Source organism: Danio rerio, chromosome 5 (assembly GCF_049306965.1).
Source record: "Danio rerio strain Tuebingen ecotype United States chromosome 5, GRCz12tu, whole genome shotgun sequence".
In the NCBI taxonomy this organism is placed as follows: Eukaryota; Metazoa; Chordata; class Actinopteri; order Cypriniformes; family Danionidae; genus Danio; species Danio rerio.
Window position 1 is genome coordinate 3,450,769 of NC_133180.1, and position 21,732 is coordinate 3,472,500.

At 39.0% G+C, this 21,732-nt stretch overlaps 1 protein-coding gene across 2 annotated transcripts in view; it reads right to left on the reverse strand.

The window, feature by feature from the left end:
- Positions 1-21,732, reverse strand: part of rnf43 (ring finger protein 43) — a 241,885-nt gene that overhangs the window by 58,373 nt on the left and 161,780 nt on the right. For both annotated transcript variants that reach the window (XM_068221384.2, XM_021476374.3), the window contains exon 2: positions 535-657. In XM_068221384.2, coding sequence (XP_068077485.1) covers positions 535-657 — 123 coding nt within the window. The remainder of the gene's footprint in view (positions 1-534; positions 658-21,732) is intronic.

A 21,732-nucleotide genomic window follows, 5' to 3' on the forward strand; every position in this document is an offset into this window, starting at 1 on the left:
GACAGACAGACAGAATGACAGACTAGCAAAAAGAGGTGTTTTTTAGTAAACTCAAATTTGAAAGTGTACCTTTTAGGTTCTGTTTGGTCTAGGTTGCGCTCATTAATTTAGTTGGTTCCTGCACACATCAGTAATGATAGGAAAAAAAGAAAAATGTCTCCTCCATAATCTATACAGAAGATTCTATTCCAACTGATGAGAGAACAGAACCACTAATGGGATATTGAGTCAATACGGACCTTTAAAATTTAAAGAGTGCAGAAGTAAATGACCTCACAGACCTGATACCGGAAGTTTAGGAGGTTAAAAGAGTTATAAAACTAATAAAAACAGCTTTATTCCAGTGGAAATAAAACAAATAAGACTTTCAGAAGAAAAAATATTAGAGGAAATACTGTGAAAAAATCCCTGAATCTGTTTAACATCATTTGGGAAATATTAGAGGAAGAACATCACAGGAGGGAGTGTAATTTTGACTTCAACTGTACTGTATATAAGAGTGTGTGTGTGTGTGTGTGTGTGTGTTTCTCTTACTTTATCCAGCAGCGGTTGGCACTGCGGCACTTTGCTCTCTGGACTCTCCAGCTTGACGATGCTGATGAAGATGCTCTCCTGACGCTCATCTTCACTGGTGTTACACAGAGACAGCGGGTGAGACTGCACAAACACAGACAATTCACACAGTCAATTCAACACGCTTTACATTTAAAAAAAAAAAAGATCAGAGTTCAGAAAGAAGCATCTATAGCGAAATGCTCCAACATTAAAGCAACTGATGAATACGTAAACCTTGAAAGCAATATACGTCACTTCAGATAAAAGCATCATGTTTACTTCATCTGCTATATGTGATTCTCTTCTAAACTATACAGAATACAGTAGTGAGATATAAAGCATGGCAGCACAGCCTCACAGCAAGAAGGTCACTAGTTTGAGTTTGGGCTGGGCCAGTTGGCATTTCTGTATGGAGTTTGCATGTTCGCCCTGTGTTGGCGTGGGTTTCCTCCGGGTGCTCCGGTTTCCCCCACAGTTCAAACACGTGCACTATAGGGGAATTGATTAACTAAATAGGCCCTAATGTATGAGTGTGTGTGAATGAGTGTGTATGGGTGTTTCCCAGTACTGGGTTGCAGCTGTAAGGTCATCCCCCCCGTAAAACATATGCTGGAATAGTTGGCGGTTTATTCCGCTGTGGCAACCCCTGGTGAATGAGTGGCTAAGCTGAAGGAAAATGAATGAATGATATATAGCATCAGTAGCACATTCAAATGTGCACACACGCACACACACACACACACACACACACACACACACACACACACACACACACACACACACACACACACACACACACACACACACACACACACACACACACACACACAGATGAACTTCAGCCTTTCATGTTGAACAGCAAACTTCCTTTTCCTTCACAGGTGGGCGAATATTTGACTAACAGTTCACTTATCAATGAAGAACAAAAGACATGAGAGAGAGAGAGAGAGAGAGAGAAGGAGAGATTATTGAAATTTAATACACCTTAATACAAAATTTTAAACCACAACAGGCGTCACGGTGGCACAGTAGGTAGCACGATCCCCTCACAACAAGAAAGTCGCTGGTTCGAGTCCCAGCTGGGTCAGTTGGCATGTCAGTGTGGAGTTTGCATGTTCTCCCAGTAAGGGTGTCACGATCCTCCAAATCCTCGATTCGATTACATTTTCGATTCTAAAGGCACGATTCGATTCGATTTTCGATTATGAATAATTAATTAATTAATGACCAATTCATTATTTGTAGTCTACCGTTTAAACTACCTGACCTGCATGGTCTTTGTTTTACCCATAAACAAATCATACAGTAAATGAATAAAGGCAAGATACACACATAATTACCACCTGTCAATCACTTTTTCTGCAGGACTCGTGAATAGGCAGTGATCTGTGTCGTTATAATGGCGTCAGTAAAAAAAGACGCACGACCAACAGGAAACAGCCAACAGTATCTGAGGTGTTCGCTAAAATGACTGAGTACAAGTGAGTGAAAGATTGAAGCAGTCCTCTGACTGCCTGGACCTGCTGTCTCGAGCGCATGGCTGTGTGTGCGTCTGTGTCTGTGTGGTCACGTGATGTGCATTTTCAGAGGTAGAGAGGAAGGAGGGCTGCTCAGAAATGCTACACGCCACTGTGGATGTCAAATCGTTGTCGTTCTAAAATGCCATTTAAAAACAAAGACAGTGTAAACAGGGCCTGAGTGTGTACTTTTCGCGAGCGGATTTGCAACGCGGGCGGGCGGAGGATCGCGATGCCGGTGTTGTCTATCGGACGAACCGTACGTAATACGTACATAGCAGAGCTTGCAAAACTGTGTTTTTTTGTCGACAACACGAACGTTGTCAACATAACTCACTGGAAATCCAAAATGCTTCCACACCGGCGACTTCATTGAAAGAGGAGAGGGTTTAAGCTCTGTCAACGGGTCTCCTGCTTCTGCAGTTGAACAAGCACTTCAACAAGCCTGTTATTTTCCCGCTTGGCAAGCCAAGCTGACGTGACATGGGGGCGTGGCAGCATCGACGATTCTATTTTTTGATTCGATAATCGAAATTGACACCCCTATCTCCCAGTGTTCGTGTGAGTTTCCTCCGGGTGCTCCGGTTTCCCCCACAGTCCTGATCATTGTCAGTTTATCCTGTTGTTCAGCTGCAAGAAATTGAAACCGTTTCTAAGATATAAACTTCAGGTTTTGGTTGGGACAAAAACTCCTTTAATATGGAAAACAATAATGACCTAACTTTCATTTACAACATGACTTAAATCAGCCATTAACCTCGATAGTCAGGCTGTTGGTGTCATCAATCTGGCAGCCTGCTCTTGTGTGTGTTTTGATCCAGGGATGCAATACCTAGTTCAACCACTGAGTGTCAAACTTACATACCGCACCTATAAAGAAGTGGTCCAGAATGTAACTTTAAGGCTTGGTTGTGTTTATAAGATGCAAAGCAATGTGTGCTCGTGTTTCACTTGAAGGAAATCACATTATTTTTTCATATATCTCACTTTGATTATACACAGCTACTCAGCTAACAAGAAAACGACTGATATGTTTCCTAGTTTCTCTGAAAGGCCCGCCCTCAAGTGACTCTGATTGGTCATGTTTCATAATGTGCAACGATTCGCGGATCAGCTCCACATCACGCCCATACAAGCACACGCTTTTCTGCTTCGTAATCAGTCAGTCAACCTCCTGCCTGCTCTCTAAAATAAAATCTGACAAGTGTCTGTATGAGTGAAAATGGGGTGCGGCTCCTTTAAGAGACATTGCTATTGCCTGTGTCTATGTGTGTGTGTGAATGTGCGAACTTTCTGTAGACGTGTGTAACGTGCGCGGGACTTTTTTTTTCTCTGATGCTCGGATTATTTTCTGTAATATATCGTGACAGAAGAATAAAGCACAAGATGTGGGATGTGACCTGTGTGAACCTTGATTTATTTTTCTGCTGCTACCATGAGTCAGGTGAGCTATCCTGTATTTTTTTAACCCAACATGTTACATGACACCTTTCACATATAACCGGAATATGCAGGTGTAAGTAATATGAATCATCCACATATCTTTTGCGACTTCATTATCTGAGATGTGAAACGCATGGAAAAGCTGCCTAAGAGAATCAATGCAAAGTTGTGCACACACATAGAGAGAGGCTGCACGCGCCGATGAAGTATGTGTGTGTGTGTTTACAGCAGTTTGACTGATAAATATGAATTTGTAGCTAAATCGTTAGCGGTGCCAAACAGCATTTCCCATTGTTTACATCCTTGCTACAGCATGCCGTTAACGCTAGACACTGAACATGTCATGATCAATTTCAGCAAATAAAAACACACTTACAGGTTGTAGCTCACAGCTTCTGATTTGAGGAGATTTTAGCCGAATCCAGCACTGAACTGGGAGAGATTCTGGAGCTGTTTTGTCAAATCATGCTTGCTATGAATTTTATAATTCTCTGGAACATAATTAATATTGCACTGTAAGCACTTCTGTCTTTGTGTCGTGTCCTTTGGAAGCCCAAATACAGAAACAGATGAAGCTCTGTGGAAACAGCAGCGTTTGGACGCATTTTTAGCTCCATCTCTGCTATGTCGTTACAGCGCCTCTGGCCACGGCCCTTAGCTGCGCAGTATATGTGCATGGTGAAAGTACACTTGTGATCTCACAAGGCCCGGAAGTATTTTTTGTAGTCCCCAAAATTGTAGGCTTTGCTAGGCTAACTCTGTAACCACCAAGGTCTCCCTTTGCATTGAACTTACTTTTTAGAGTTCTATAGCATTCAGAGATGCTGTTTATGTTCACACAGCTACATTACACATCAACTAAAGTTTAAAATGTGATACCGTAGTGCAGTGGTTCTCAAAGTGGGGGTTGGAACCCCTTGAGGGGTCGCGGAACAATGAAGGGGGGGGTCGCCTGGTGATTTCCAAAAATCTACTTATTATTATTAGGCCATAAGAATTAGCATATTTCATCCATAACCAACTGAAGACAAAAAAAAAACAGTCGTTTATAGTTACTATAGTAGCTTATTTACTAGTTCTATTGGATTGCGACCCCTGGGGTAAATACATTATATTAAAGACAGCAATAGCGTCAGATGCAGCAGATTGATTTTATAACACCAGGTTAAACTTTCTGGCCCATTTACAGCACTGACATACATAAAAAAATTTAAACAAAGAATAGACTTGGGTCTATTGGTGTGTGTGTGCCATTGAATGCAAGTTTTCTGTATTTATAACCACCTCAGAGGATATTGGGGGTCGCGAGTCACTGGCATTGTTATTTTAGGGGTCGCGTGCTGAAAAGTTTGGGAACCCCTGCCGTAGTGGACCACCCCTTTAAATCTAGTTTATTCTGATTAATTTTTTGTTGCAGTTTTATTTATTCTATTATTATTTTTTTTACTACTACCACTATTTACATATACAGTTGAAGTAGAATTATTAGCCCCCCTGAATTATTAGAGCCCCTGTTTATTTTTTCCCCCAATTTCTGTTTAATGGAGGGAAGATTGTTTCAGCACATTTCTAATCATAATAGTTTTAAAAACTCATCTCTAATAACTGATTTATTTTATCTTTGTCATGATGACAGTAAATAATATTTTACTAGATATTTTTCAAGACACTTCTATACAGCTTAAAGTGACATTTAAAGGCTTAACTAGGTTAAAAAGGTGAACTAGGCAGGTTAGGGTAATTAGGCAAGTTATTATAAAACAGTGGTTTGTTCTGTAGACTATCGGAAAAAAAAAACGTAGCTTAAAGGGGCTAATAATTTCGTCCTAAAATTGTTTTAAAAAAATTAAAAACTGCTTTTATTCAAGCCGAAATAAATCAAATAAGACTTTCTCCAGAAGAAAAAACATTATCAGACACTCTGTGAAAATTTCCTTGCTCTGTTAAACATAATTTAGGAAATATTAAAAAAAGAAAAAAAATCAAAGAGGGGCGAATAATTCTGACTTCAACTGTATATGAGTCTGCTTGAGTTACTTTCTAGAGTCAGCTTCGGTTTTTCTGACATCTGTTTCTGGAATTGGACTGATATTCTGTAACATGCAGGCGTTTTTGGAGTGTGTGTGAGTGTCTGGAGTCCACACAAGTTTCTCTGGAGTCAGCTACAGCTTTTCTAAAATCCGTTTCTGAAATTATTTCTCGAGTTTCTGGAATGGGATTGCGATTCTGGACACTGCATGAGTCTTTCTGTGCTGGGCGTCTGCGCGAAGCTGATCATTATCTCCGGCCAGCGTTTGCCAGCTCCGCTCACCATCACGACAGTCTGTCATCTCCGCTGCGTATTTATATCTCACAAAAGGGCCAGAAATCTAAAAACAACATCGGTTCCGACCCCAAAACACACATCTTCATTTTGGTGTTTCGAAAAACGGTGGCACACAAACAGACTATTGACAATGGAGAGAGCCATTCGTACGTCTGTGTAAACCACAAACTGGGCTGGGATGAGAGAGACAGACGCTTTGTAGTGGCGTATAAAGACATTCCAGAGTCATCTTTACCACAGAGAGATGACTAAAAATACTCTGAAATCAAACGGCCTGAAAAAACAAACACAGGAGACGAGGGATGATAAAGAGCCGCTGTGGTGAGAGAGTCTTTTCTCTCTTCCTCCGTCTGTAATGCTGTTTGTTCATGTTGTCAGATGAGAAACAAGTCGCTTCAGATCACTGTGCGCTTTGTATTTATTTATCTTCTTTATATTTATCGGCATATGGGAAATAGCTGAGAGCATTTTCACAAGACCCAACTGATGGATTAATGTATGCACAGAGTTTTAATCAGCTATAAAATTACATATAGTTGAAGTCAAAATTATTAGTCGCTCTGTGAAATTGTAATCTATTCCAAGTACTGTTTAACAGTAAATGTTTAACCAGTTAAACTCTGCGTGATGTCATCGATTTTCACTTTCAGATTTAAAGGGCTAGCATTGCACCAGACCCCCTTAAGGGGTTTCAATTGAAAGTGTAGAATCTATATTTTATGGATATATGCATCACTTTGGTTTTTATTCTACTGTACAAAAGTTATTTACACTTAAATACACAGTATTTTGGATACCCGAGCTGGGTATTGAACATTGGTTCATTTTCATATGGTTCATATATGACACATGTACAAGTTATAGCTCAAATGAAAGCTCTTGCTGGTGCTCATATAGTTCTAGCATTCTTTTTACTGAATTATATTCACATATCAAACAGTTGCCGAATGAATTGCGGTGTTTCCATGGCGCAGAAGTGAAAACAATACATTTATGATCAATAAGCAGCCCCAGATAGCACAGACAGCTGTCATCTCTTACCTTATGCTGTGCGCTTCAGGGCCATTTCTCCTCTGTTTTTGAGGTGATGTGCTTAAGTAATCCTTTTATATGTCTGACGTGGTCCAAACACAGTGAATTATGTTTGATCAAACAAAAGAATAGTGAAACATGAAAACAATGATCGCTCCCTGTGGCTTCTACAGCACCTCTAATCATGTGGAATACAATAACTTTTGCATAGATTATGGTGGAGACATTTTTCTTTTTTCCTATGATTACAGACATGTGAAGGAACCACCGAAATTAATTACAGCACGCTAGACCACTCACAACCTAAAAGGTTCACTTTCAAATCTGAGTTTAAAAAAAAAAAAAAAAAAAAAAAAATATATATATATATATATATATATATATATATATATATATATATATATATATATATATATACAAAAATATATAAATATTTAGATGTTTATTATGACACAGACAACATATACAGATATTTTAAACATTTTCAATAGTGTTTTATGAAAATTCAAATGGTTTTCTATTAAATGATACCAAATTTTTGCATTTACACCTCTGCATGTGGATTTGGGAAGCTTTTAAATTTGGGTAGGCAAAATCCAGGCGGAAATCCCAAAATAGCAGCAGAGTTTAAATGTTTAATATTTGTTTTTAAACTTAATAGTTTTAAATAATTAATGTATAATAACTAATGTATTTTGTCTTGGCCATTATGACAGTAAATAATAGATCACAGTTAAAGTTTTCATCCTGTTATTATAACGCTTTTGAACAGGACCCCATTTTAAATATTACTGATAGCTAGAAATAATGGCTCAATGGTTAGCACTGTTGCCTCACAGCAAGAAGGTTGCAGGTTTAAGTCCGGGCTGGGCCAGTTGGCATTTCTGTTTGGAGTTTGCATGTTCTCCCCATGTTGGTGTGAGTTTCCTCCGGGTGCTCTGGTTTCCCCCACAGTCCAAACGCACCTAGAATAGCAAAGTCCTCTAAAGGAGGTCGAGCCTTCTCCTTTATGGCTCCTGAACTCTGGAATAGCCTTCCTTATAATGTCCGAGGCTCAGACACACTCTTGCAGTTCAAAACTAGATTAAAGACCTGTCTGTTTAGGAATTACACTAAACATCACATAGCAATGCAATGCATGAGTGTGCTCCATGCAGGTGAGTGGGCTTGACAAACTTTTTTTTCCAATTCATCTTTATTTCTAAAGTGCTTTTACAATGTAGATTGTGTCAAAGCAGCTTCACAAGTAATGACACACTCCTCCTGTTTTAATGCACCCGACATTTTGATTCCATTGATATTTAATATCTCTTGTTTAAATACGCTACGAACTGCAGCTATGCTAAATTTTTCTTTGTTCTTCATTTCCACCAGGGAAAACTCATCCAGAGGCCTCTAGATGTGCAGCGTAATTGATGTCATCCAAAACCTGTGAAGAGATGATGGCAACAACAGAGGACTTCTAGAGGTCTCCATAATGTTGGATCAGGCTGTATCCTGAGCAGATGCTGTGGAGGTCATGATGGAGTGGAGACAGACGAGTCTCCGCATTGATCCGCGTGGGCCAGCCTGAACACCTGCTGGTGACCTACTCACACCTGCAGCTTCTCCATGATGGACATTCAGCGTTCTACAGCCTCCGGTGCCTAGACTGCAGCTCTGCGCAAGAAGTTTTGACAGAGGAGAAATGATCACGGCCGACTGTTCCTGGCTTCTCTTGAGTTTTTTTTTCCTTTACTTTTGCCAATTGGTGAAGTTTGCTCCTCCACTTTCACGACTGGTTTGCTTGGTTCGGGAATTGTGGAGCTGCGCATCGATGGATTTGCTCTTCAGTGTTTAGACTTTCAGCAGTGAATAATAAACCACACTGAACTGAACTAAACTGAACTTCAATTCTGAAAACTGGACTGACACCGTTTCAGTTTACTAGAACTTCTTTGTTAAGCTGCTTTGACACAATCTGCATTGTAATAAACGAATTATTTTTGCAAGACACTAGTATTCAGCCTAAAGTGCAATTTAAATTATTATAGGTTAATTATGGAAGTTAGGATAATTAGATGATGCATTGTATAACAGTGGGTTGTTCTGTAGACAATCCAAAAATAACAGTTTCTTAAAGGGGCTACTAATATTGACTTTCAAGTTGTTTTAAAAACAGCTGAAATACATTAAATAAGGCTTATCCCCAGAAGAAGAAAACATATTATAGGAAATCCTGAAATGGTCTGTCAAACAACCCTTGGGAAATATTTGAGAAAGAAGTTTACAGGAGGGCTAATAATTTGAACTTGGACTGTGTATTTTTCCGTCTCAGAAATGAGCCGTGTCTAAAGCGAGCCGGATGAATTCTGGAAAAGTGAGTTTTTGTGCAAGGATCTGAAGTAAAGGACTGTCAAAACAGAAGCGGCTTCAGATTTCAGATCCACACGGAAACCCACACCATAATGACAGAGCAAGAGTCGGATTGTCTGCAGACTCAATGAAAGGGATTAGAAGGTATTGTGGTGATTTCCCAGAAGAAGAAAGGAGAGAAATGAAGAGAAGAGAATAGAAATAAAGAGAAGAGAAGAGAAATAAAGAGAATAGAAGAAAAGAGAAGAGAAAAGAAGAGATGAGAAGAGATGAGGAGAGATGAGAAGAGATGAGGAGAGGATTGAAGAGAATAGGATAGAAGAGAAATAAAGAGAAGAGATAAGAAAAGGAATAAATTGAAGAGAAATGAAGAGGCGAGAAAGAAACAAAAGAAAAGAGAAATATTGAGAAAAGATGAGAAGAGAAATTAAGAGAAGAGATGAGATGAGAAATAAAGAGAAGAGAAAAAAATAAGCAGACCTGAAGAGAAATAAAAAGACGAGAAGAGATGAGTAGAGAAATAAAGAGATATGAGCAATAAAGAGAAGAAAACGACGAGAAGAGAAATAATCAGATGAGAAGAAAAATAGAGAAGTGAAATAAAGAGGAGAGAAGAGACAAGAAGAGAAATACAGAGAAGAGAAATAAAGAGAAGAGAAAAGAAATAAAAAGAGAAGAGAAATACAAAGAGAAGATAAATATAGAGTAGAGAAGAGAAATAAAGAGAAAAGATGAAAAGAGAAATAGACAAGAAGAGAAATAGACGAGAAGAGAAATAAAGAGACAAGAAATAATAAGAGAAAAGACGAAAAGAGAAATAGATGAGAAGAGAAGAGAAAAAAAGAGAAGAGACATAAAGAGACGACAAGAGAAGAGAAATAAAGAGAAGAAACAAGAAGAGAAATAAAGAGAGGAGAGGAGACAAGAAGAGATAAAAAGAAAAAAAAAACGGGAAAAGAAATAGAGACCAGAAGAGAAATAAAGAGAAAAGACGGGAAGACAAATAGAGACGAGAAGAGAAGAGAAATAAAGAGAAAAGATAAATAAAAAGAAGATAAATAAAGAGTAGAGAAGATAAATAAAGAGAAAAGATGAAAAGAGAAATAGACGAGAAGAGAAATAGACGAGAAGAGAAGAGAAAAAAGAAAAGAGAAATAAAAAGACGAGAAATAAAGAGAAAAGACGAAAAGCGAAATAGACGAGAAGAGAAGAGAAAAAAGAGAAGAGACAAGAAGAGAAAAAAAGAAAAAAAAAAAAACGGGAAGAGAAATAGAGACGAGAAGAGAAGATACCAGAAGAGAAATAAAGAGAAAAGAAGAGAAATAAAGAAAAGAAAAGTAAACAGAGGGGAAGAACAATTGGAGAGATGGGAAAAGAAATAATCAGAACAGAAGAGAAATAAACAAAGAAGAAGAAACGAGAAGAAAAAATAAACAGAGGAGAAAAAATGAGACGAGAAGAGAAATAATCAGACCAAAAGAAAATTTATGAGAAGAGATGAGAAGAGCAATAAAGAGAAGGAGAGAAGAATAATAAAGAGAAGAGAAATAAAGAGAAGAGAAATAAAGAAAAGAGAAGGGAAAAAGAGAAGAGAAATAAAGAGAAAATATGAGAAGGGAAATAAAGAAAATAGAAATAAACAGAGGAGAGGAGAAATTTTAAAAAGCGGAGAGACGAGAAGAGAAATAAACAGAGGAGAAGAGACGGGAAGAGAAAAAATCAGAACAGAAGAGAAATAAACAGAAGAGACGAGAGGAGAAGAGAAGACAGATAAGACGAGATGAGGAGAGAGAAGATGAGACGACAAGAAAGGAGAAGAAAATAGAATAGAAGAGACGAGAAGAGAACAAGACAAGAGACGTGAAGAGAAGAGAGGAGAAGAGACGAGAGAAGAGATGAGAAAAGAAGAGAATAAAAGACAAGAGATGAAAAGAGAAGAGACGAGAGGAGAAGATGAGAAGAAAGGAGAAGAGAAAAGAAGAGAAGAGAAAAAATGAGACGAGAAAAGAAGAGACGAGATGAGAAGAGACAAGGAGAGAAGACGAAAGGGGGGAGATAAGAAGAGAAGAAAGGAGAAGAGAATAGAATAGAAGAAAAGAGAACAGACGAGAGAAGAAAAGAATAGATGAGAAGAAAGGAGAAGAAAAGACGAGAGGAAAAGAGAGTATAGAATAGAAGAGAAGAGAATAGAATAGAATAGAATACAACAGATGAGAGGATAAAAGAAGAGACGAGCTGTATATTTTAAATCTTTAAGTCAAGTTTGTGCGACATGAAATTAACACATTTGTTTATTCTGTCACACATTCAGGCAGTTCTCCCTGTGTTACAGTGATTCTGGACACATGTACATTCGTCCCATAGTACTGCATCATTCTCTAGTGCTGTAACACTCAGATACACCCCACAATACACAGCTGCTTTTCTATTACTCTGGTGTGTGTGTGTGTGTGTGTGTGTGTGTGCTGCTGATGTTTTACAATCAGTTCAATTCAGACAGCAGACCTAAAACACCACACAACGACACACATGAGAACAGACACGGTCAAAGGTTAACACACACACACACACACACACGCACACACACACATGCACACGTACACGCACACACACACACACGCACACACACATGCACACACGCACACGCACACACACACACACGCACACGCACACTCTGTAATATATTTATAAGCAGTTTTTCCCTTATGGGGACCAAAAAATGGCGGCTTACTGCTATTATTATACTTGTGGGGACCAATGTATAAAATACATAGTACACACACATACAAATACACACATAAAATCACACACATGCAAAAAAAAAGCACACACACAGGAAAATGGGTTATTAGACAAACATGCAGACCTATTATTACACACCAGCATCAAACAATCATTATAGCAACACAGAAACATATACACACACACACACACACACACACACACACACACACACACACACACACACACACACACACATACACACACACAGCATGAGAACTAAACCGAGCCTTAAATCTGTCAAAGTTCACAGAGTTCATCGCGCACTAGAAAACACACAGATCTCATTCAGCATCTTATCATACAGTATTTTCTATTGCCTGGGGCGATTTTAGGATTTTCATTAGGGGCGCTCAGCCCCTTTTAAGGTAAAAAAAAAAAATTAAAAAAAAAAAATATATATATATATATACACATACATATATAGACATACATATAAGAAACCTCACTGCTCCTCCGTGACATTGTACAGATGATATAAGGTTATCTATATCAAAGAACAGCACTCCTATCTCAAGTTGCCGTCACTCTAAAAACTGCTCCAATTGGTCCACCGTTTTTATGTTGTTAAATTGAAAAAAAAGCACTGGGTGTGTTTATATCACCCCAATATGACGCTCTACACACTATACTCACACACATGTCTGTCCAAACAGCTTAAAAGGTAGATTTTTTTTACCATACGTGCCCTTTTAAACACCTTGAATGGTAGCCGTTCCATGCGAGGAGGCCGCGCAGCAGCAAGATCTAATCTGTCTGATGAAAGAGACTGTTTCCCCGGCTCAGGTGCTGATGATGAGACTGCGGTCTCCACCCCATGTGGGGGATCAGTATTTGTCTCAATTGTTTTAGACCTTTTGGCAAATGTCTTAATTAAGTTTTCTGTTTTAAAGAGCGTTTACTCATTTTGAACCTTGGTTTAAACAATACCAATCTGAATTGTCATTTTTAGATGCGGAAAAACCGCCAGCAAAATTAAAGCCAATAGATTTCTTTACCCATCTCCCACCATGCAGGTACATACACACTTTAAAACACAGAAACGCACACCTTTATTTGTTGTCATTCTTCCTTGCTTTGTCAATATCTCGGAGTGTATACTGTTAAATAATCAATTTAAATTCATGAATAAATTAATTATAAATTATTTAATAAATAAATAAACGAATTAATTAAAAAGCAGCATTAATTGGCGCCCTCTCATGGTGGGTACGCACAGTGCCTACAGCCATACGGCTGCAGGCCCCACTGCGGACATCCACTCTGAAAACATATATTGTGCAGTCCTAATGACAAGTGTGTGTGTGAGAGCTAAAAATAAGCACTGTACGCACGTCTTTCTCCAGTGTGTGGGAGACACCAGATCTCTCGTGGGACTCGAAACACCCCAAAATCAAACACTGGAAGGACCATAAATTCAGTCTGTACACACTACACCATCCCAGCGGCCACATCTGAAGCCGCCGCTTTTATTGTTGTTTTATTCTGGAGCGTAAACACCCTCGCTCACACAAACACGCTCTATGGAAACCACCTGACCCATGACGACCAATCAATTGCGTGACGCCTAAACAACCCTTAACATCCTGCACAAGTAAACGGATTGTTTTTACAAACGATGGAACTTTCCAGAAAATAATAATAAAAATACGAACAGGAGAAGTTCTCAGCGTGCTTCTTGAAGGAAATCAGCTGTAAGCCCACTCAAACTTCCGAGTTACTAGCGGTGTTTGCTAAGAAAACCATCAATGGTTACGACTTCTCATAATCAGGGTTAAGAGTTTGTTTAAACTACTGACTCAAACTATTAAACGCTGTCTTTATTTACAGCATAGTAACCACATAGTAACATGAACCAGCTTGATGACCAGCTTTCTTTAGAGACTAGAGATTTTGCTCATTGGACCAAAAACCTGTGCATGAAAAAAAAAGAAATTAAAATAATTTTGATCTAGATGGGGGTGTCACGGTGGCGCAGTGTGAAGCACAATCGCCTCACAGCAAGAAGGTTGCTGGTTCGAGCCTCGACAGGGTCAGTTGGCATTTCTGTGTGGAGTTTGCATGTTCTCCCCATGATCATGTTGGTTTCCTCCCGGGTGCTCCGGTTTCCCCTACATGTGTCCAAAGACATGTGGTATCGGTGAGTTAGGTAAGCTAAATTGTCCGTAGTGTATGTGTGTGAATGAGTGTGCATAGATGTTTCCCAGTGAGGGAAGAGCATATGCTGGAATAATTGGCGGTTCATTCCGCTGTGGTGACCCCTGGATAATAAAGGGACTAAGCCAAAAAGAAAATGAATGAATGAATGATCTAGAAGGTTGTGCTTTATGCTCTACCTGTGTGTTTTATCTTCTGACGCTCCTATTTCTAAATCTATTTCATGTATTAATGACCTCCAGAATAGGCTATTGTTATGGTATATTAGCTGGTTGACCAACACCTACAAAACATAGCAACCACACAGTAACACATTAAACACTCAGAATACCCTGGCAGCACCCTAGAAACAACATAGCAACCACACATTAACACAATAAAAACTCATGTTACCCTAGGGACATCAGAGCAACCACCATAAACAACATAAGAACTGCAGAGTAACGCACTAAACACTCAGAATACCCTAGCAACCACAAGGAATATAGCAACACTCTTAGGATCTACTCTTACGTTGAACACTCAAAATACCCTGGCAACACCAAAGAAACAACCAGGGACAGCATATCAACCACACAGTAAAACACTGAACACTCAGAACACCCTAGCAACACCACAGCAGCAACAAGAAACAACACAGCAGCCACATATAATACACTAAACACACAGAATAAATACCCTAGCAACCACAAGGAATATAGCAACCACATAGTAACACACACTTAGAATCTTTTCTAACATTGAACACTTAGAATACCCTAGTAACTTCACCAGAAACAACATTCAGAATCTAACAACTACCTACATAACATATCAACCACACAGCCACACGTTAAACACTCAAAATACCATAGCAACAACCAGAAACAACATAGCAACCACATAGAAACACCGAGACTATCCTAGCAACAACCAGAAACAACATATCAACCACACAGTAACATCCAGAATACTCTAGCAAAACCACAGCAACAATCAGCAACAACATATCAGCCACACAGTAACACATTAAACGCCCAGAATAACTTAGCAACAACACAGCAACAACCAGAAACAACATATCAAACACATAGAAGCAACCAGAATACCCTTGCAACACCACAGCAACACCCAGAAACAACATAGCAACCACACAGTAACACATTAAACACTCAAAATACCCTAGCAACACCAAGAAACAACATAGCAACCACACAGTAACACATTAAACACTCGACAACCCTTGCAACACCCAGAAACAACATATCAGCCACACAGTAATACATTCAACACTCAAAACACCATAGCATCCGCCAGAAACAACAACAGCACAGTAACACAATAACCAAACAGAATACCTTAGCAACACCACAGCAACAACCAGAAACAACATATCAACCCCAGAGTAACACATTAAACACCGTCGCATCCACCAGAAACAAGATAGCAACCTCATAGATACCTTAGAAACACCCAGAAACGACAAAGCAAATACAGTCACACATTAAACACTCGAAAAACCCTAGCAACTACCAGAAACAACATAGCAACCACACAGTAACATATTAAACACTCTAAATACCCTAGCAACTGCCAGAAACAACATAGCAACCACACAGTAACATATTAAACACTCTAAATACCCTAGCAACTACCAGAAACAACATAGCAACCACACAGTAACAGATTAAAAACTCAAAATACCCTAGCAACTACCAGAAACAACATAGCAACCACATAAAAATACCTAGATTACCCTAGTAACACCCATAAACAACATATCAACAACACAGTAACACATAAACCACCAGATTACCTTAGCAACACCACAACAACAACAACCAGAAACAACACATCAACCACACGGTAACACATTAAACACTCAAATTCAAAAGCAACTGCCAGAAACAATATAGCAACTACATAGAAACACCCAGAATACCCTTGCAACACCTAGAAACAACATATCAACGACAGAGTACCACATTAAACACTCAAAATACTCTTGCAACACCAAAACAACAACCAGAAACAACATAGCAACCACACAGTAACAAATTAAACACTTAAATACCCTAGCAACTACCAGAAACAACATAGCAACCACACAGAAACACCCAGAATACCCTAGCAACGCCCAGAAACAACAAATCAACCACATAGTACCACATTAAACACTCAAAATACCCTAGCAACTAAAATAAACAACATAGCAACCACGCAGAAACACCCAGAACACCCTGGCAACGCCTAGAAACAACAAATCAACCACATAGTACCACATTAAACACTCAAAATACCCTAGCAACTACCAGAAACAACATAGCAACCACGCAGAAACACCCAGAATACCCTGGCAACGCCCAGAAACAACAAATCAACCACACAGTACCACATTAAACACTCAAAATACCCTAGCAACTAAAATAAACAACATAGCAACCACGCAGAAACACCCAGAACACCCTGGCAACGCCTAGAAACAACAAATCAACCACATAGTACCACATTAAACACTCAAAATACCCTAGCAATTACCAGAAACAACATAGCAACCACGCAGAAACACCCAGAATACCCTGGCAACGCCCAGAAACAACAAATCAACCACACAGTACCACATTAAACACTCAAAATACCCTAGCAACTACCAGAAACAACATAGCAACCACGCAGAAACACCCAGAATACCCTGGCAACGCCCAGAAACAACAAATCAACCACACAGTACCACATTAAACACTCAAATACCCTAGCAACTACCAGAAACAACATAGCAACCACGCAGAAACTCCCAGAATACCCTGGCAACGCCCAGAAACAACAAATCAACCACATAGTACCACATTAAACACTCAAAATACCCTAGCAACTACCAGAAACAACATAGCAACCACGCAGAAACTCCCAGAATACCCTGGCAACGCCCAGAAACAACAAATCAACCACATAGTACCACATTAAACACTCAAAATACCCTAGCAACTGCCAGAAACAACTTAGCAACTGCATAGTAACACCCAGAATACCTTAGCAACACCACAGCAACAGCCACAATCTACATAACAATCACATACCCACAAAAACTCTGGATTTTTTTTTTCTAAGAACTAACTTTCCTTCTTTCATTTTTTTCAAAGTCACTAAACAAAAAAACGTATATGCATTTTTTTGTTCAATAAATAATATTTTCTTTCTATATTTTACTGCATGTAGCTCAACATATTTATTCCTGTATCCGACTGTATGAAATATAAAACATCTTTCTGATGTAGGCATCTCTATGTGTCATTGGATATAACAGCAGAGATATCAAATGTTATGAGCGGATTTGTTGAGGGAGAGAAAAAGAGACACAGCCGGGATCCTTCCAGATCGGCATGGAGAATTGAGCGTCAGGAATGCTCTCCCAGTGTAAACACGCTTGTGCTGAGGAATGCTGTCGCGCTTTGAAGTCTGAAGTCTATCTCGACCACAAAATCCTCTTTATCGCTGCCGTGATCCCAACAGACAACAAGGAAAAAAGAAAAACAGCAGCGCACAATGGGAAAGAATTCATTCTTCTACAGTAACAATCTCACACACTGCGAGTGATACAGTCGCACCTGTCTCTATCTCACAGGCAGGGCGTCCAGTTTATACAGATCAGCCCATACAAATGGTCATGTTTACAGCATCTAAACATCGTCGGTCCAGCAACATTCATAAGGGCTTAATTTTAATCTGGGGTCACCACAGCGGAATGAACCGCTAACTTATCCAGCATACGTTTTACGTAGCGGATGCCCTTCCAGCTGCAACCTATTACTGGGAAACATCCATACACACTTAAACATAAATAACACTCTAGCAATACACCACAAGCCCGCCAAAATATCATGGAGACCACAGAATAATGCATTAAACACTCTAAAATACCCTAGCAACACCATAGCCATGACACATTCATTCATTCATTTTCCTTCGGATTAGTCACTGATTTATTAGGGGTCACCACAGCAGAATGAACCGCCAACTACTCTGGCATGCTGTACACAGCAGATACCCTTCCAGCTGTAACCCAGTACTCGGAAAAGCAATGACACAGTAGCACATTGAACAATAAGAATACCCTAGCAACATGCACAACACCATAGCAACCACCCAAAACACCGTTACAACCCCACAGCAACTATTTAATCACTAAGAGTACACTACAAACCACCGAAAACACCATAACAACCACACATCGATGAATACAACAGTCAGAATACACTAAGAGCACTCCAGCAATCATACAGTAACACAATAAACACTCAATATATTCTGGCAACCCCTTAGCAACCACACTGAACATGATATCAAACACACAGCAACACATTCAAACAGAATAACAGAATACCCTAGCAACCACCAGGGACAACATAGCAACCACAATGACCACTCATAATGCCCTAGTACCCACAAAAGCCTAGCAACCACACAGAACAGCACAGTAACCACAAAGTGACACACTCAATACTTAGAATATCCTAGCAATGTCTTAGTAACCCCCCAGAACACCATAGTAACTACAAAGTAAAACATTTAACACTATGGATACCCTCACAACAGCCCCACAACAGTCAAGAACACAATAGTAACAACATAGTAACACATTTAACACCCAGAATACCCTAGCAACACTCCAGCAAACCATACCATACAATAGCCACACCCCAGAAACACTAAAATAATAAATTTAACACTCAATATATCCTGGAAACCCTTTAGAAACCTCACTGAACACCATATCAACATCACCGTAAACACTCAGAAAACCCTAGCAACCACCAGAAACAACAAAGCGACCACAATAAACACTCAGAGTAACCTAGCAACCACAGAAATATAGCAACAACAAAGTAATATGTACTTAGGATCACTTCTTACATTAAACACTCAGAATACCAAAGTAGCATTCAAACAACACCCAGAAACAACACCTAGAAAACCCTAGCAACCACCAAAACAACATACAGTAGCAACCACACAGTAAAACATTAAACACTCGGAATACCCTAGCAACCACACAGAAAACCAAAAACAAACACAGCATAGCATCAGACATTCAGAATACTCAAAACATAACATAGCAACTAAACAGTCACAGATTAAACACTCAGAATACACAAGCAACAACCAGAAACAACACCTAGAATAACCAAGCAACCACCAGAAACAACATAGCAACCACAAAAAACACTCAGAATACCCTAGCAACCACCAGGAATATAGCAACAACAAAGTAGCATGTACTTATGATAATTTCTAACATTAGACACCTAAAATACCATAGTAGCTACCCGGAAACAACACATAGAATACCATAGCAACCACACAATAACACATTAACACTCTGAATACTCTAGCAGTACAGTACAGTAACGCATTAAACACTCAATATATCCTGGAAACCCTTTAGAAAACTCACTGAACACCACATCAGCAATACTGTAAACACTCAGAAAACCCTAGCAACCATCATAAACAACATAGCAACCACAATAAACACTCAGAGTAACCTAGCAACCACAGAAATATAGCAAAAACATAGTAATATGTACCTAGGATCACTTCTTACATTAAACACTCAGAATACCATAGTAGCATTCCAGCAACACCCAGAAACAAGACCTAGAAAACCCTAGCAACCACCAAAACAACATACAGTAGCAACCACACAGTAAAACATTAAACACTCGGAATACCCTAGCAACCACACAGAAAACCATAAACAAACACAGCATAGCATCAAACATTCAGAATACTCAAAACATAACATAGCAACTAAACAGTGACAGATTAAACACTCAAAATACCCAAGCAACCACCAGAAACAACACCTAGAATAACCAAGCAACCACCAGAAACAACATAGCAACCACAAAAACACACAGAATACCCTAGCAACCACCCGGAATATAGCAACAACGAAGTAGCATGTACTTATGATAATTTCTTACATTAGACACTCAAAATACCATAGTAGCTACCCGGAAACAGCACATAGAATACTATAGCAACCACTCAGTAATATGTACTTAGGATCACTTCTTACATTAAACACTCAGAATACCATAGTAGCATTCCAGCAACACCCAGAAACAACACCTAGAAAACCTTAGCAACCACCAAAACAACATACAGTAGCAACCACACAGTAAAACATTAAACACTCGGAATACCCTAGCAACCACACAGAAAACCAAAAACAAACACAGCATAGCATCAGACATTCAGAATACTCAAAACATAACATAGCAACTAAACAGTCACAGATTAAACACTCAAAATACCCAAGCAACAACCAGAAACAACACCTAGAATAACCAAGCAACCACCAGAAACAACATAGCAACCACAAAAACACACAGAATGCCCTTGCAACCAACAGGAATATAGCAACAACGAAGTAGCATGTACTTATGATAATTTCTTACATTAGACACTCAAAATACCCTAGTAGCTACCCGGAAACAACACATAGAATACCATAGCAACCACACAATAACACATTAACACTCTGAATACTCTAGCAGTACAGTACAGTAACGCATTAAACACTCAATATATCCTGGAAACCCTTTAGAAACCACTCTGAACACCATATCAACAACACCGTAAACACCCAGAAAACCCTAGCAACCACCAGAAATAACATAGCAACCACAAAAACACTCAGAGTAACCTAGCAACCACAGAAATATAGCAACAACACAGTGATATGTACTTAGGAACACTTCTTACATTAAACACTCAGAATACCATAGTAGCATTCCAGCAACACCCAGAAACAACACCTAGAAAACCTTAGCAACCACCAAAACAACATACAGTAGCAACCACACAGTAAAACATTAAACACTCGGAATACCCTAGCAACCACACAGAAAACCAAAAACAAAAACAGCATAGCATCAAACATTCAGAATACTCAAAACATAACATAGCAACTAAACAGTCACAGATTAAACACTCAGAATACACAAGCAACAACCAGAAACAACACCTAGAATAACCAAGCAACCACCAGAAACAACATAGCAACCACAAAAAACACTCAGAATACCCTAGCAACCACCAGGAATATAGCAACAACAAAGTAACATGTACGTATGATAATTTCTTACATTAGACACTCAAAATACCCTAGTAGCTACCCAGAAACAACACATAGAATACCATAGCAACCACACAATAACACATTAACACTCTGAATACATGCACACCACCATAGCAACAACATAGCAACTTATTAAACACTACAAATAGCCTATAAGCCACTAAAAACCCCACAACAACAACACTAACCAAAGCAACCACAATAAACAGTCAGAATACCCTAGCAACCACCAGGAATATAGCAACAACATAGTAACGTACCTAAGATAATTTCTTACATTAAACACTCAAAATACCCTCGTAGTATGCCATAAAGAACACATAGAATACCCTAGTAACCACCATAACAACACAGCAACCATGCAGTAGCACATTAAAAACACATAATACCCTAGCAACACTATAGCAACAACCAGAAATAACACAGCAACCACACAGTTAAAC